Source organism: Siphateles boraxobius, unplaced genomic scaffold (genome assembly GCF_051911475.1).
Source record: "Siphateles boraxobius isolate OS27281-9 unplaced genomic scaffold, OSU_SipBor_1 26, whole genome shotgun sequence".
Classification (NCBI taxonomy): domain Eukaryota; kingdom Metazoa; phylum Chordata; class Actinopteri; order Cypriniformes; family Leuciscidae; genus Siphateles; species Siphateles boraxobius.
In genome coordinates, this window is record NW_027508876.1 from 13,496,618 (window position 1) to 13,514,169 (window position 17,552).

General features: G+C 41.3%; 1 protein-coding gene across 6 annotated transcripts in view; it reads right to left on the reverse strand.

Moving 5' to 3' along the window:
* The window catches only part of dlgap1b (discs, large (Drosophila) homolog-associated protein 1b), a 183,070-nt gene that overhangs the window by 63,621 nt on the left and 101,897 nt on the right, over nucleotides 1-17,552 (reverse strand). For 5 of the 6 annotated variants that reach the window (XM_077244396.1, XM_077244399.1, XM_077244397.1 and 2 more), the window contains one exon: nucleotides 316-1,444. In XM_077244396.1, coding sequence (XP_077100511.1) covers nucleotides 316-1,398 — 1,083 coding nt within the window. In that variant the 5' untranslated portion in view covers nucleotides 1,399-1,444. The remainder of the gene's footprint in view (nucleotides 1-315; nucleotides 1,445-17,552) is intronic. The other variant, XM_077244398.1, reaches the window with a different exon arrangement.

Sequence of the window (17,552 nt, forward strand, 5' to 3'; positions counted from 1 at the left end):
AAAATGGACAGACAAAAGAATGCATCCTGTGTGAACAGACCCCGAACATAGACATGCGCATGCATGCAATATGTCCACTCTTCACAAACATGCAAACACAGCAGAAAGATCATGCGCTGAAAGACGGGAAACGTGATGAGAGATGAAGCAAGAGATGAAAAGAAATATGAATAGATGTCACATCTTCCACATTGAGAAACCAAATGCACATGCATCCTCAGCACAAACCATTAGGTGTAGAAGCTGACCTAATGACAACGATGGCAATGATGATGATGGTCGTTGTGATGACAGGAACAGAAAACTCTCTCCTACCTGTAAAAACTGGCAGGTTCGTCCCTGCTGGCAGGTCTGTGCTTTGACTAGGGCTTTATCGATATTGACCGTGGCCTTCTGGTACACCTCTCGGGCCCTGCTCACCGTTAGCGTGCTTGACCAGGAGCTCTTCTTGAGGAGCGGCCCAGCCTGGTCCACTGCCGTCGGGCCTCCGAAAGTCAGAGTGCCTCCTGTGGGGTTGGAGCATGTGTAACAACTTCCAATGTCGTTGTTGCTGCGTGAGGTCTTCAGGGACGAGCGTCCCCCTCCTAGGGTGTTGTAGCTCTGTCCCAAGAAGTAGTGGGACTGGGATTTGTCCGGACGGCGGCCCATGGTCATGACTCCAGAGGGTTGATGCTGGTGGTAGAGACAGATCTCTCTGTCCAGAGTGTCGTCTGAGCTCCAATAACCAGACCCAGGGGTCCGTGCACGAGGCTTGGGCTCGGAGCGACTGCGCTCCTTGCTCTTTCCCCGCTTGTTGCTAGTCGGCTTGTGTAGGGTGCCTACAGTCATGGAGGAAACGTTCGGGTGGGATGCAGCCGTAGCCATTGCATCGGCTGGGATGGCGGGGTCATTTCCGTTGAGGCTGCGCTGGCTAGGACCTTCTAGAGAATGGGATTTGGTGAACAGTTTTTGGACAGAGTGTACGAGGTGGCGTATTCGGCCAGGACTGTCGCTGCGCTGGTGCTCGAGCGCCGCCGTCCGTTTGTATTGCAATGTGTGATACCCGTCCTTTCTCACTGTTTGCTGCTGGTCAAACTTCTCCAGAAGGGACGGGGGGATGCCAGCCAGGCCACAAGGGCCATACCCACTCCCAGTTCCCCCGGCTATGCCCCCCGGTCCCACATAGGGCACAATGGCGCATTCACCCTTAAACTCGTGCTGTGAGCCGTGATGTCGGCGTGGAAATGTGCTGCAAGCCAGATCAGACTGGCACCCGTAGAACCCCTGGTCAGTCGTGTGGGCTGGGTTGAGGATATAAGGCCGTCGTTCGTGGCGGAGGGTCAAAGAGTCGTAGGACGGGTCGCAGTGGGTGAGTGTGTTGTGGTGGCTACGGCTAGAGGACAAGCCTTTCATCGTCATCCTGATACACTCACCCTCTCACAGCCTCATCCACACACTGTGCCTACTGCAGAAAGACAGATGGACAGAGAGACAAGTGGGCCAGAAAGTAATGTAGAGGACAAACAGATTATGTGAAATAATGAAAAACAAAAGGGAACAAAAGGAGAGAGAAACAAAAATGCATTAAAGATTCAGTTAATACTTCATAGTGTCCACTTTAGAGGACTGATATTCAAAAAACATTTGTAACAATTCAGGGTGTAATGCTACATCCAGGCCATTGTGCTAGGGATGCAGATGGTTGCCTAAATGAATAGTAGACTAATCTGTCTGAACTGAACAACTTGTAAAAATAAACTGGTGTTGGAGCCAACTGACCCAGATCAAGAACATTTATACTGTATGTGTTCTGGTGTACAAAAACAGATAGAATGAGTCCACTAACCTGGAAAAGAACACAAGAGTTTCAAGACACATTTTAAAAAATTGGAGAATTTAACTTGACATGCTGTCTTAACTTGTTGCGACACTCAAAAAACTATGTGAGATTTGGCAGAATGGCCAAACATGTTGTCTGAATATGTATTTCTTTAGCAGGAGTCTTTAGCAGGAGTGCTTTAAAGGGAAAGAATTTTAAGACCAAGCACACTGTTAGCATGCTAAATACAGCATATGCACTGAAAATATATATAGGAAAAAAATATGTAAATAATCAACTAGCCAGCTGATGATTAATTGACCATTATGACCCATACCCATAATTCTACACTACCATTCAAACGTTTGGGGTCAGTAAGATTTATTAATATTATGTTTGAAAGAAATTAACACTTTTATTCAGAATGGACACATTCAATTGATCAAAACAGTAGAGACAGACAGTAAAGACTTAATTTAATTTAAGATTTAATATTTCTATTTGAAATAAATGCTGTTCTTTTGAACTTTGTATTAAAGAATTGTGAGCAGCTCAACTGTTTTTCACATAGAAAATAATAATAAGAAATGTTTCTTAAGCACCAAATCATGTAACACTGAAGACTGGAGTAATGATGCTGAAAATTCAGCTTTGCATCACAGGAATAAATGACATTTTAAAATATATTAAAATAGAAAATTGTTATTTTAAATTGTAATAATATTTAACAATATTATTTTTTGCTGTATTCTTGATTAAATAAAGGCTGCATTGAAGAGCATAATATACTCCTTTCAAAAAAATTTGATTGGGAGTATTTATGACTGTCCTCATATGAAAAATCATAAAATCACCAATGCTCATTCAAAACTATGTTGATTTGTTGATGTAAATCATATGATGCATAATCATACAGTATATAGGACGGAACAGTAAATGCAGCAGTGTTGTTAGAACACGAACATTAGCATGTGAAAACCCCTCGCCAAATCTGAAGACAGAGATGAGAGGAGCGAAATATATATAGCCAAAGACAGATTAAGACTGAAAGAAAAGGACTGACACGTTTTGCTGTTTATTCAGCTATATCCTGTTTACTGTGTCAAAATGAGAAATCAGTTGTTCATGCTTGAAGTCATTTGTGAGGCTGTGAATTCATTAAGAGCATTTACCAAAAGATCAATGGCTGTACTGAGATCAATGACTTCCAGTGAGATGGATGTTTATACAGAACATGAGCATTCAGCATATATCATGGCTAAAGAGCGTTTAGCTTCACCCATGACTATACCATTCGATTTCATACATTATTATTTATTTTTATGAAACAGACCATTATGTGTAGATGGCTCTGAAAAATAAATGTGATGATTCAAAATAATGTCTGAAATATATAAATGCTTTGTTCCTATTTATTACTCAATTTCTAACTACAAATAAGCAGATAGTGGCTATATATTCACTCGATCATTTAACTATACGCTACAGTTTTTTAAAAGAAATGAATACTTTTACTCAGCAGGTATGCATTAAATTGATTAAAAGTGACAGTAAAGACATAATGCTACAAAAGATTTATATTTTAGATAAATGTCGATATTTTGAAACTTCAATTAATCAAAGAATCGTGAAAAGAATGTTGTTTACATAAAATGATTTATGAAGGATCATGTGACACGGTAGACTGGAGTAATGATGCTGTGTAAAGCATGCTAAGTCTCACACACACACACACACACACACACACACACACACACACACACACACACACACACACACACACACACACACACACACACACGCACACACACACACACACACACACACACACACACACACACACACACACACACACACACACACACACACACACACACACACACACACATTCTGAAATATGCATTAAGAGGCATTCACCCACAGTCACGGTAAGCATGTATACAAAGACTATTAAAACTTTTATCTTCTAATAAATCTCATTTACACACTCTCACTTCACCTCCTCACGCTGTGTGGTGACTCCTGCCTGACATTGTCTATGTGTATGTGTGTGTATGTGTGTGTGTGTTCATGTTTTCCTATCCTGGTGGGGACTTCAACCTGAATGCACACAGACTCATGGGGACTTGTGTCACAGTGGGGACCTAAATAGAGGTCCCCATGGGTAAACAAGCTTATAAATCATACAGAATTAGTTTTTTTGGAAATGTAAAAATGCAGACAGTTGTGTGTGATGGGTAGGTTTAGGGGTAGGGTTTGAATGTAGTGTGTGTGTGTGTGTGTGTGTGTGTGTGTGTGTGTGTGTGTGTGTGTGTGTGTGTGTGTGTGTGTGTGTGTGTGTGTGTGTGTGTGTGTGTGTGTGTGTGTGTGTGTGTGTGTGTGTGTGTGAAAGCTGGCATAGAGTAAATCTCTTGCCTTATTACTACATCTCTCTCTGTCTTTGTAAGAATGGCAAGACTGAACTGAAGATGAAGAAAACAGAATAATGAATTGCTTCTATCCCTTTCTTTGATAACAGATGAAGTCAAACTAATCTTCTCCCAAGACAAAGTTGGAACACACACATCCAAATACACTTATTTCCAAGCAACTTTGTTTTGTTTTGATGAAATATGCAAATCCATGAGCGTGTAAGTTCAACCGATTGATGGGAGAGCTGAAACAAATGTAAAGTGTATAATTATTTAATGAGACTGATAAATAAACCATAGCGTCTGTTTCTCTGATTAAATCTTTATAGCGGATGTCATGGCATGCATTATATTAATGCATGAGCTGCCAGTGAGTGTGTTCAAATGTTGTAGTCTTGGCAGAAAAATAGCTTGATGTTTATGTCTTTTCCCAGAGGAACTAGATTTCTCTACTTTCTCTCTTCTTAGTGAGGCATATAGAACTCTGAAAATAAAAGAAAAATGAAAATGTGCATTTGTCTGTACTTCTTAGTTGAGGCAGGAACACACACACACAGCTAAAACAAAAAAGATTTATACCATAAAGGGGTAGTTCACCCAAAAATGAAAATTCTGCCAGTATTTACTTACCCTCATGTTGTTCCAACCCCGTAAGACCTTCGTTCATCTTAAAAACACGAAATTAAGATATTTTTGATGAAATCTGAGAGCTGGATCACTCCTCCATACTAGTCCATAGGCTTCTAAGGGATTGACACTTGCCAGCCCCGAAAAGTTATTAAAGATATCGTTAAAATAGTCCAAGTGACTACAGTGGCTCAATCTTAAGTTTATCATGCGACGAGAATACTTTTTGTGTGCAAAAAAACTAAAATAACGACTTTATTTCAACTATTCATTTCCTTCTCTGTGGACCTCGAGTCAGTTCACCAGTGTAATAGCGTAAGCTTCTGTTGTTGTACGTCACACGCATCACACACATGACCAGCGTCGGCCAATAGTGAGCCTACGTGTGACGTAGCTCTACGCTATCACACTACGTTAACTGACTAGAGGCCCACAGAGAAGGAAATGAATAGTTGAAATAAAGTTGTTATTTTTGTTTGTTTTTGCGCACAAAAAGTATTCTTGTCGCTTGATAAACTTAAGATTGAGCCACTGTAGTCACTTGGACTATTTTAACGATGTCTTTAATAACTTTTCGGGGCTGTCAAGTTTCAATCCCTGAAGAAGCCTATGGAGGAGTGATCCAGCTCTCAGATTTAATCAGAAATATCTTAATTCGTGTTCCGAAGATGAACGAAGGTCTTACAAGGTTGGAACAACATGAGGCTGAGTAAATACTAGTAAAATTTTCATTTTTGGGTGAAATAACCCTTTAATATAGCAAACAGCTCCATAAAGGCAACTAGAAAACAAATCGATGACGTCAAACGTGGTGCAATGTGTCTTGAGGGGTCGTTTAAATGTACACAAGCATAAAAGAGATTAATTGAATAAAGACCACCAAATGTTTAATTGTGTCCATGTGTGTGTGTGTGTGTGTGTGTGTGTGTGTGTGTGTGTGTGTGTGTGTGTGTGTGTGTGTGTGTGTGTGTGTGTGTGTGTGTGTGTGTGTGTGTGTGTGTGTGTGTGTGTGTGTGTGTGTGTGTGTGTGTGTGATACATCCTCATAAAGGCTCATATTTGAGTTGTTGCGTAAGGCTGAGCTCATTCATTGCCCCCTGAAGCATTTCAGATGCATCCTAGTGGAACTTGCTATAAATTAGACTGAGTGGAAATCCATAAATAAAAATGCTCATCTTGTACTTTCTACTGCACTCTACTCACACTAGCTTCACAAAATTTTTCCTCCTCACTTCCTCATCCATACTACTTTGTTCTTCACTCTCTAATAATTGCAATTATAGTCCTCCTTACTCAAATTTTTTAGTGGTGGTTTTTAAGCCAAGGTCATACTTAGGATTAGTGATTTGAACAAAGCATTAACATTAAAAAATAAACTTGTGATCGTAAATCACACAGCATCATTTGTACTATGGGCATGAATGATGCCTCAAATTATGCGACTACTATGTTGAATACTTTAGCAACCACATAACAATGCTCTAGTAATCACCCAGAACACCCTCACAACCACATCGCAATATCTTTATAACTACTCTAGCAACCACATAATAATGTTTTAGTAAGTACTCAAAACGCCCTAGCAATCACATTGCAACACCCTAGCAACTATCAGAACACCCTGGCAACCACATAACAATGCTCTAGTAATCACCCAGAACACCCTCACAACTAAATAGCAACAGTGTTATAACCACCCAGAACACTAGCAACCACATAACAAAGCTCTAGTAACTACTCAAAACTACCTAGCAACCACACAGTAACACCTTAGCAACTATCTGAACACCCTGGCAACCACATAACAATGCTCGAGTTATCACCCAACATCCTCACAACCACATAGCAACACCTTTATAACTACTCTAGCAACCACATAACAAAGCTCTAGTAACCACTCAAACTGACCTAGCAGCCACACAGTAACACCTTAGCAACTATCAGAACACCCTGGCAACCACATAACAATACTCTAGTAATCACCCAGAACACCCTCACAACTACATAGCAAAACCTTTATAACTACTCTAGCAATCACATAAAAATGTTCTAGTAACTACTCACAATGCCCTAGCAACCGCATAGCATTGGGGAAGCTTTTGAGTGGGCAAACCTAACAACCGCAATCAGCTATGTTTCCCCAAAGCACTGTAAGCCTAAGTAGATCATCTAGACCATTAGTGCCAATGAGTTTTGTGAACTGGGCTTATGATATTTTTAGGAAACACAGCCCAAAACAGATTAGCAACCTCATAGCAATGCCCTAGTAACCACCCAGAACACCCAGAAGAAAAATCTTAGAAACCACTAAAATTCCCAAGAAACTGTAAAATTGTGGCAGCCAATTTTGCATGGGCAGACATAGCAACTACTCCTAAAATCATAGCAACCACACAGGACTGTGGCAACAACATTTACAAAATATATAAAAATATCTTTATCTGACCTTTTTTGTTCCTCCCTCATCTTCCTCTCTCTATTTTGGTTTCATTGAAGTGTGCTTTAAAACAATCAAACTATGCTGACAGATGAAACGATAGCCAAGAGTTTCTCTCTCTGGGCCAAACTAATTACGCTGGCTGTGATTAATGAGAGCAGCACCAAGTCACTCTTTGAGTTACACACACTCTGACACACACTCTATGAAAGATTTCTTGCTGCAGATCTGTTTGATCAAAGAAAACAAACACAAGAGGAAGAGACACAAAGACCGAGAGAGGGAATGTGTGCAAAGAAGTGCTCAGTAATCACTATGTCAGATTTTAGCACAGCTAAATGATTTCTGAGTAACCGATCTTACTCGTGAAGAACAAATAAACTTGAGCAACACAAACAGATGATGGGTCACATTTAAGGAATTCAAAAGCAATTTTATGTGTGTATCCGCACATGTCTATTAGCTATTTAGGACATATAGGATCCCTTAACTTGCTTCTTTGACCATTTATTAATGAATACTCACTTGTTCATTAAACATTTAAGCTAATTTAATTAAACCTTCAGAAGTCTCAGCTTTATTGAACACATGCTAGAGTTTAGCACATTGATTATCTAAACAAAGCTCTGGTAGTAAAAATATAATGATTTTTAATTTGAAATACTTAATCTTCACATGCTACTTGAACACATTTCCCATTATGCCTGCTACAGGCAATCTTATAAGATCACATTGTACAACAAATCACACTGTACGACATGGATCTAATAAACTTGGTTACGACATGTATGTACTGTAGACTGTACGATGATGACACCTATTGAATCGTAGGCTACGGCGCAAGTTAGAATAGAAGAATAAAACGTCATCAGCAGATTAATCACATTTTGGCAATTGTAGATTTTATGTGCACCGAAAAAAGGTGGAGGAAGCGAAAGAGGAGAATATGGACGCGGTCATGGCTAGGGAAAAGAGGCCAACTTGGAATGCCAATTTTGCAAATGGAGCTTGAGGTAAGTAGTTTTAAGTTTTAGCACCATGTCACATTGATCAATAAACCATTTCATTTTTATTGGCTAGTCAGTAGACGTAGATCGTAGTAGCAAACAAACTGTGAGATGATCATGCACAATTTCTGCCACTGTCAGAAATTATCGTTGGCTATCTTTGGTCGCAAGACCGTAACAACGACCGTCTTGGAACCTCTATCACTGTACGACGTAGGACCACCGTTTAGGAGCCACGACCACAGAAAAACGCCACGATTTTGTAATCTTTCGTGTAGGACAGCCCAAAATTGTACAATCTGTACCTGGCATTAAGCCAGGTTCACACTGTAAGATTTGGCAATATGACACAAATGTTAAGAATCCTAAAGTATTTCTCTGATCCTTGGCCAAATTCTGAAGTCTTTGATCGCTAGTTTGACATGTTCACCAACAGCCAATTAATGACCACTACAGTTCTGCAGTGTGGCTTCTCCTACGACACTCATCAAATCAAAAACCAATAGGAGCGCCGAACCTGAGACTACAAACCACCACTGAGACTACGAACCTCCAAGCACATCGTCTTCATTTTTTCCATTTTTCTTTTTAAGACAAGCCATGATCAAAATTAACACTAGATTATTTTTGTTTGCTAGCCACCACTTGTATGCGTACGTTTTAAACGAATGTTGACTGCCTTACAGTCTGACTACAGTGAGACATGGATTACAGCCGTAAAGGACTATTATAAACATTTACATGCCACATTAGAACATCTACATCAGTGGTTTAATAAACAGTGGTTCTTCTTCCCTTAGTGGTCACACAGCATGACCCTGGACAATTTAAACTTGATGATGGGGTCATGATGATGGATAGAGGCCAATGGGCAAATTGGGATTTTATTATGACCACAGAGAGTCAGGACCTTGTTTTAACGTCTCATCTGAAGGACAGTGTTTGTTTCTGTATGGTGCCCACATCAATATACTGGGGCATTAGGAGCCACACAGACCACATGGTAAGCACCCCCTACTGGCCTTACTAACACCTCTTCCAGCAGCCACCTAGTTTTCCCAGGAGGTCTCCCATCCAGGTACTGACCAGGCTCAACACTGCTTAGCTTCACTGGGCAACCAGTTTTGGGCTTCAGGTTGAAATGGCTTTCGGTTGAGCTGCGCTAAAGATGAAGAGTTGTTTTCGCTGCTCTTTCCACCCCAGAAAAACTTTGTCCTAAGGCAGACTTAGAGTGATTAAAATGTATTTTAAACACTGTTCCTAAACATTATAACCATTATATGGTTTCCTAATCTGTGTGCTGCACATTTTACTGAGAACAGCTCCCAGAACCTAATAAATATATATTATATATAATATAAGAGAATACAATGCAGGCTACACACACAAAATCGGTTCCCATTTTGTCTGGACAATCTGTTGTTTATGGATCACAACTTGTAAGTATGTCTAATTATTTGTAGTTGTGTTTTCTATTAACAGTTCCAATTATAAGTTTTATATAGTTGCTATGATAGATGTAAACAAAGGGGTTAGCTTTGCCTCTGCAAGCCTGTTAACTAACATTACAGTATTGATGTAGTGTTTACTTTAGCTTTTGTAAGCTCTTGCTTTTGTAAGACTGTTCACTGCCCCTTAGGAAAATGATCCATGATTTTGTGATTGAATACTGTTTGTATTACCATAGTTTTCTGACAAATATGATTAAATGGTGGATAACATTGCATTTATAATCTATAAGAAACTGACAAAAAAACAACAACATACCACTCTGAAAATTCCTGTGAAATCCGGGCTTGAAATCCGTTTAGCACGATCCTCTTATTCATTAATATTGGCGGGGTCTGAATCAGGCTTGAATTGGTTTGAAATTGACGCCATCCTTAATTATTTACACCAGAGCAGAACTTGCTGTTATGAAGGGGTGTGACATTTTCCGAATGCACCGCTTTCCCGAAAGCGGTGCCAATCACAACACTCTGGGCCAGCTAACCAATCACAGCACATTTCATATTTTGGAAGGAGGGACTTTATCGAAAACAGGAACTAAACAGCGTGTTCGAGCCAGACAGGGGAGAGAGGTGCTAATAATGTAAAATATGTGAAAAATAATGCGATTTATAATGCGATTTTTGAACAATCAAGCATGCAAATATGTTCTAGTAGACCCCAAAAACAAAATCAAGATTTTGTGAAAGGGCATAAAAGGACCTCTTTAAGAACCACATTCTAAAAAAAAAATCTCAGCTTGAAATGAAAAATAATTATGGCAGTCCAGACTGAACTCAAAATCAAAAACCTTTTCACAGAAATAAACAATCTATTACAAAACACTACCAACAAACCTGCATGCACATAAGCGTGGAGGTGTAAACCACATTACGCCTGAACAAAAAAGTGGGTTGCTCTCTAATTGGTTCTGTGACTAAATAAAAGCGCCCTTCCATTTTGAATCCTGTGACCTGCCATCCGTTTGTACCATAACAACATATTGTTCCGACCAGTGAGCAATTTTCTCTCCCTATCTTCTTTTTTTCCTTTCAATAAAGCCCAATAAAGACAACTATAAATAATCTCACGGGGGAAATTGAACGTAGTCGTTTTTCTCCTCACCATGGCAACAAGCCTTTTCCCCCCATCGCCTCAGCCAACAGAGAGCGCATTGCTCGTGAACTCATGAGGAGTTGGTGTGATACTTTGTGTGAAAAAGCAAGTTGCCATTTCAGTAACAGGGTTAATAGGGAATGGCAGGAGCTTCATGCGAGAAAGAGTCTCAGACGAGGACATTCTATTATTGGCATTTTGTGGAAAGATGGCAACATGCTATGATTTGGACTATAGTATGAATTATAAATGAGGACGTTTGGGCATAATTTTGGATGTGTGTGTGTGTGTCAGCAGCATGTGTTTGTAAGATCTCTGTTTGCGTGTGTGTTAGAAATGTTTTGTGGGTGATATGTACAGTTGGCTGAGAGTGCAATAACAGGCTGCTGATGGGGCTGACGGAAATCATCAGGATCAAACTGACAAGTGAAGCAGAGATACAGCCGAGGGGACCGACACAACACAAACTTCACCCAACAGAATATAAACAACATGTAACAGTTCTAGGTTGAATTCACTGTTACTAGTGCTTTTCCGCTACACTAGGGGGCGATGTCCTCAGTTTGAGGGTGGAGGATGCGGACATAAGCAGAGTAGAAGTGAAGTTAAGGGGGAGTTCAAGTTCAGCTTTAATAAGTTTAAAGAATCTGCACTCTGAATCCAGGCAAGATATTGTTGATAATATAATGCATTTAGTGAATGGATTGATAAAGTCAGGAGTCAGCATCGTGTTTGCTATGGTCCCAGCCCATGTAGGAGTAATGGGGAATGAAGTTGCAGATAAATATGCTAAGCAGGCAACAAAGCAAGACATAATTAATATTCAAGTGCAATATAGTAAAGCAGAAATTAAAAGCATGATTAAAACCAAAAATAAGGGTATATGGAAATATTTATGGGACAATGAAAGCACAGGCAGACAGCTATTTAAATTGCTAAATAAAAGAATGTTGAATGGAGCAGGAATACCAGTAGAATAAGCAAGCAGGAGGATGATATTGTCTCAAGAATGAGGTATGATGGTAACTGTGAGTGTGGTAATCAAGAAACCATAGAACATGTAATAGAACATTGTCCTAAATACAATCAGGAACGACAAACAATTCTAGAACAGTTTTGAGACAAGTTTCTCTATTGGACTGTTTTATACTAATTTCGACCATTTAATGCGCATGGGAATTATCAATGGATTATTGACTGAGTTTGTTGTCTTCAAACTGCTTAAACCTGTGGAACTTCCTGTGGATGTTTATTGACTGAAATCATCGTGCCATCATTGACTTTGAGAACGCTGGACTTGTGACAAACTGCTTTGGAGACTCAGGTTTTTCTATCATACAAACAATTTAACTGATATGTAAATATGGGATGTGTTTGGGTGGAGGGTGAAAACGTTTGATGTTACTTGTTTGGCATTTGAATATAATCACTGCAAAAACTCAACGGATGGTACCCTACCTCTTTACAATGATTTTGTTCTATCTTTTGGAATTCAAGATGGTATGTTACAAACACTGGATACGACATGCTAAACTTGCTACACATTTCACGCTACAAACGGCATATTTTTCTGAAAAACACAGTGCAATGTTTGTTATAAACAACCCAATATTCCTCGGATGAACACTAATGAAGATAATGTACAGCACAGCCTTTCGGCATCCAATCAGAATACACCTCAATAATAAATTTAAAAAAGACCAAACCAAGGAAAACAAGATTAAAAGAAGAAATGTGGAAAAACATTTCTGGTATTAGAGGATTTGGTTCAAAGAGAGTTCAAAGGTAGGTTTGTTATCCTTTTCTTATAAATAAAACATAAGGAAAAAACAGTGACCAGACTTCAGTTCAGTGGTCAAGATATTATTGACATTTCCAGGGTGATAAATTATGAATGAATAAAGGTTTTGTGTATTTTTATCATGGTGTATCATACTCTGTCATACTACTTTAAATTAGATTTCGTTATCATTGCACATTTATGAACGGTAAAGACTGTTACTGATGGCCAGATGTCGCTTTAACCTTTAAGCAAAAGTTTTCCATCTTTTTGACCAAATTCAAAAAAAAAAAAAAAAAGGTGGATAATTCAAAATGATTTCTTTAATTTTGACAGAAACAAACAATAATGAACATAATTTAACCCAGAGGCATCCCTAGGTCCATTTAAGGAGGGCTTCAGCCCCCCCCAAAAATGTGCGACTGTCTCCATAATCTGTACACGAATTAAGGATCCCCTCATTCCCCTTAAACCTCCCATTAAAAAGGCGCCAGGCTTCTAATCCTCCCTGTATTTTAGTCTGTGTTATTCAGCATGTTCTTCAATCCTGCTGCCCACCACAGCGCCAACAGCAGCAGAGGACAAGGTGTGTGCAATTATTGATAGATTCTCATGACACCTACATCTGTGCAGTTTTTTTTATCATAAATACAGTTTACATAATGTGATGCAGCAGCAATACAAGACGGTTTCTCAATTTCCATTCACTGTAATAAATTTTTTCACCCCTCATCACACAGTTGTTTTCCATCCAGCTAAAATGGAGTGATTCACACACATGAAGGGATACTTTAGAAAACGACCCTGATGCTATTTTCATTTGAAATTTAAATTAAATTAAACATTTAAAAAAAAAAATTCCCTTCATCTAAATGGCATGAGACTTGTGACCCTACACTTGCCAATACTTCAGAACAATAAAATTGCTTAAATTTGTTATAACAAAGCCAAACGCGTGAAAATAACTATTAAAGAGAGTGGAAATGGCAAATGAACTAATGAGTGTTTGTTTTCCACCAGGTGAAATCATCTACTAAAGGATGGCACATCTCCATGAATGAAAATGAGAAATGTAGATCTTTAAGTTAATTTTACTCCACAACTGTAGAGTTAAACAAATAATAAAGTGTTTAAAATATTACGTTTACATTTTTTTAACCCTTTTCACCCCTGATATGTTTGCATCTCTGCATTTAAACTACTTATAAGTGAATGACAAAGACAAAGAAAGCATCACGTGAGTTATTTCATTCTACCAAATAATGACCCAGTGTCACAAGACTGACGATGCTGAAGACGAAGGTACAAAGGATCCAATACGAAGTGATTTATTAACACTATAAACTCAGGAACTGACAGAAAGTGTTACAGAGTGTGCGTTAAACAAAGGTTAACACACAACGCGCAAACATTTACCGACTACTGAAGACTGAACACAGAGGAACTACACAGTATTACTACACAGTAATACACAGAGGTAACAAACTAAATGATGTGCAGCTGTAGTGGAACATAGTGTCCATGGGAACAGAAGAGTGCCGGGAAACAAAGACAAAGAAACATGTGACTGATGACAACAAACTGAAAGTCCATGAAAGTGAAACTAATGATGAACAAAACTGAGTGCGTGTGACATAACGCCCCCTCCCAGAAGGCGCAACCTCATGGTTAGGTGAGGAGAAGGAGAAGGCTTAGGAGGGGGGTGTGGAAATGGTGTAATCACATGGATGGTGACAGGAGATCGAGAAGGGATGGTGATGGCAGGGGGCAGAAGAATGGTGAAAGATAGACAACGACGAGCCCATGGCCGCGATGATGGTGTACGTCGATGGCACAGACCCAGAGCACAGTGATGAGGGAGGGAGGAGCCAAAGTGGTGTAGAGAGACTGATGTCAACTGGGGGACGACCGACAGAGGCAGAGCCAATGGATCACAGGGCACAGACGGAGAGCCGATGTAGAAGAGCGACATCGCTGGCACGGGAGGCCTAGTTGATGCCGCGGCGACGATTGTCTGAGGTAGAGCCAGACTGCTCGAGAACTGAGGTGATGCCGGTGTGATGGAGGAGCGAGGCATACCCAAATGGGAGGAGGAGCCCACAGCAACCGTAGGGGTCACAAGTCCGTGGCGGAGGTGGTGTGACGACTGACCAATGGGGAGCTGGTGGGACGAGGGAACCCGGTAGAGTCGAAAGACAGAGGTTGTCTTGTGGAGCTGGAGGTCGGAGGAGCCAAGGTGGAGCCGACAGGTCGATGGGTCGAGATGGAATGAGACAATCTGAGGTTGGAGGCAGAGCCACTGGATCTCTCCGCTCAGGTGCTGATGGTGGTTGAAGGACCTGCGGCTTGACATGAATGCTTGGCATTACAAGAGATGGTGAAGGGCTGCAAACCTCCAGCAGAGGCGGGGCTTGAGGACTGGCTGAGCAGGGTGGTGACGGAGGCAGATGGAGATTTAAGAGGGTTGAAGTTAACAATACATTGTTCATGCAGGTGTCTGTGCTGTCTAAAAACGGCGATGAAGGTTCTGATGAAACAGATAAAGAGTCCATTCTGCTGTCTAAAAACAGCTATGGAGGTTTAGAAGAACAGATAAAAAGTTCATACAGTCCATAGTGCTGTCCAGAAACAGCGATGAAAAAACAGAAACAGGGTGGGATAGGGTGTGAGTCAATACCTCCGCACTGAAGTCCATCAGCCAGTCTTCAGTCTCAATTTCCATCAATATACACTCGGCCACTGATGTCGTGGGCTCACAACCCTGGTCATACTCACTGGGGGGCTCCTCTTCTGGGGTGAGGGTCCGTGCTGACCTCTAATCTCTTGCTCTGATTGACGTGTCGCGGAGAGTGGTAGCTCTCCGTCTGTGGGGGCACACATGATTCCTCTGTGGTCAATGTTGTATCCTAATCGAAGGTTTCGAGGGTAACCAAGGTTACGAGGGTTCCGTGTCCGCATGCGCTGGGAGTGTGAGTGACACAAAAGAGTAAAGAGGTCATCGTTTCAATCTCTGGTGTGAAATTGAACTTCTTGTTGAATAACTAAAACACTGAGTTTAGCTTACAAAGGCCGACACCTTTTCTTCCATTCCTGGTGAACCGCTTATTCTGTGGGCAAGTTGGATTGATGGCTTTATGGTGTATCTCGAGGCTATGGACTATACTGATATTCAGGATCGGAGGAAAATTGCCCTGCTTCGTCATTGCCTCGGGGCCGAGGGACAGAGAATATATACGCTCTAGTATAAGCGGAGAGTTATGAGGAAGCAGTCGCTCAGCTAGCTTTCCACTTCACGGGCAAGCAACAAGTCATACAACTCCGATACAAGCTATGAAAACGGCTTCAGCAACCAGGTGAGTCCGTGCCAGACTACGTAACTAATCTGCGAGACCTGGCACGCTCATGCAATTATGGGACAGTTCAAGATGAGATAGTTCGTCATCAGCTTATTGAAATGATACTGTGTGAAAAGACACAGGAAAAACTGTTAGAATCTGACGAACTATCACTAAATCAAGCGGTTGTAATTGCGCTGCAAGTGGCAGCAGCTGTCGAATACTCTACATTCATCGCTGATGCCACTGATTGGACATGTATCAGCTGGCCAGGCAGCTTTTAGGACATGTACTGTGATGCTGGATGAGGTGAGTCTCCCACTCCTCCTGGATACGGGTGAAGCTGCACCGTTGCTCAATGCCAATATGTATCACAAGTTCTTCTCCCATCTGCCATTACAGCAGCCCTGCACATCTCTCTGTGGCTACAACAGTTCCAGGATTACTATGCTTGGCATCCTACGCGTCTCAGTACCTTATGGCTCCAAACACCTGCCATCATTCCCATTCTACATTTCTGAACAGGGGAGCCAACCTTCTGAGGCTTGATATTTTTACAAGCTTGGGGTTCACACTGCGAGATGATAAGGGCTCTGATATCCACCATGTCACCTCCACCTGGCAACAGAGATGGCCAGCGCTGTTTGACGGACTGGGCTGCCATTACAGCTCTTACCCACAAGCCTCTGGTGGACCCTGGGGTATCGCCAGTCATACTGCCCCTGCGCAGGATTCCTCTTGCTCTGCGGGAGGAAGTCACTGCTGAGCTTTAAATGATGCTAGACATGGGGGTGACTGAGCCAGTCAATGTGGCCCCTTGGATTTCTAACCTGGTCATTGCAACAACAACAAAAATCTGGTGGAATACAAGTCTGTGTTGACCTGCGCTCTGTAAATAAGTCTGTTATCACTGACAAGTACCCATTACCCACAGCTGAGGAGCTGACTACTCACTTCTATGGTTTGACGGTCTTTACGAAACTGGATTTGCACCAGGGCTACCTGCAGGTGCCACTCCACCAATCCAGCAGAGACCTCACAGCTTTTGCCACACACGCTGGGATATTTTGTTACACTCGTATGCCTTCGGCTTAAGCTTTACCCCCAGCTGCTTTCAAAAGGTGATGGCCACCATCTTTGCTGGTATTGCTGGAGTTGCAGTCTTCCTGGATGACATAGTTGTTCATGCATCGGATGTCCAGACCCATAACAACCATCTCAGTAGGCTGGTCTGTGCTCTCATGGCACATAACCTTACGTTGAATGGAGAGAAATGCACATTTGCAGCATCAGCCATAGATTTTTTAGGGTTCCGTCTCACATCTAGGGGCATTGCCCCTCTTCAGTCAAAATTCGTTTCTTGGCATGACGGCCTACTACCTTTGTTTCCTGCCTCAGTACTCCCGAACCACAGCACCACTTCCCCAGTTACTAAAAAAAGAGGAGCCATGGAACTGGACTGCAGCATGCTCCGAGGCCGTCTGGACAATGAAGTCCCAGCTTACCACACCACCTGTCCCGGCCCACTTCGACCCTGACAGTCAGACTATCCTC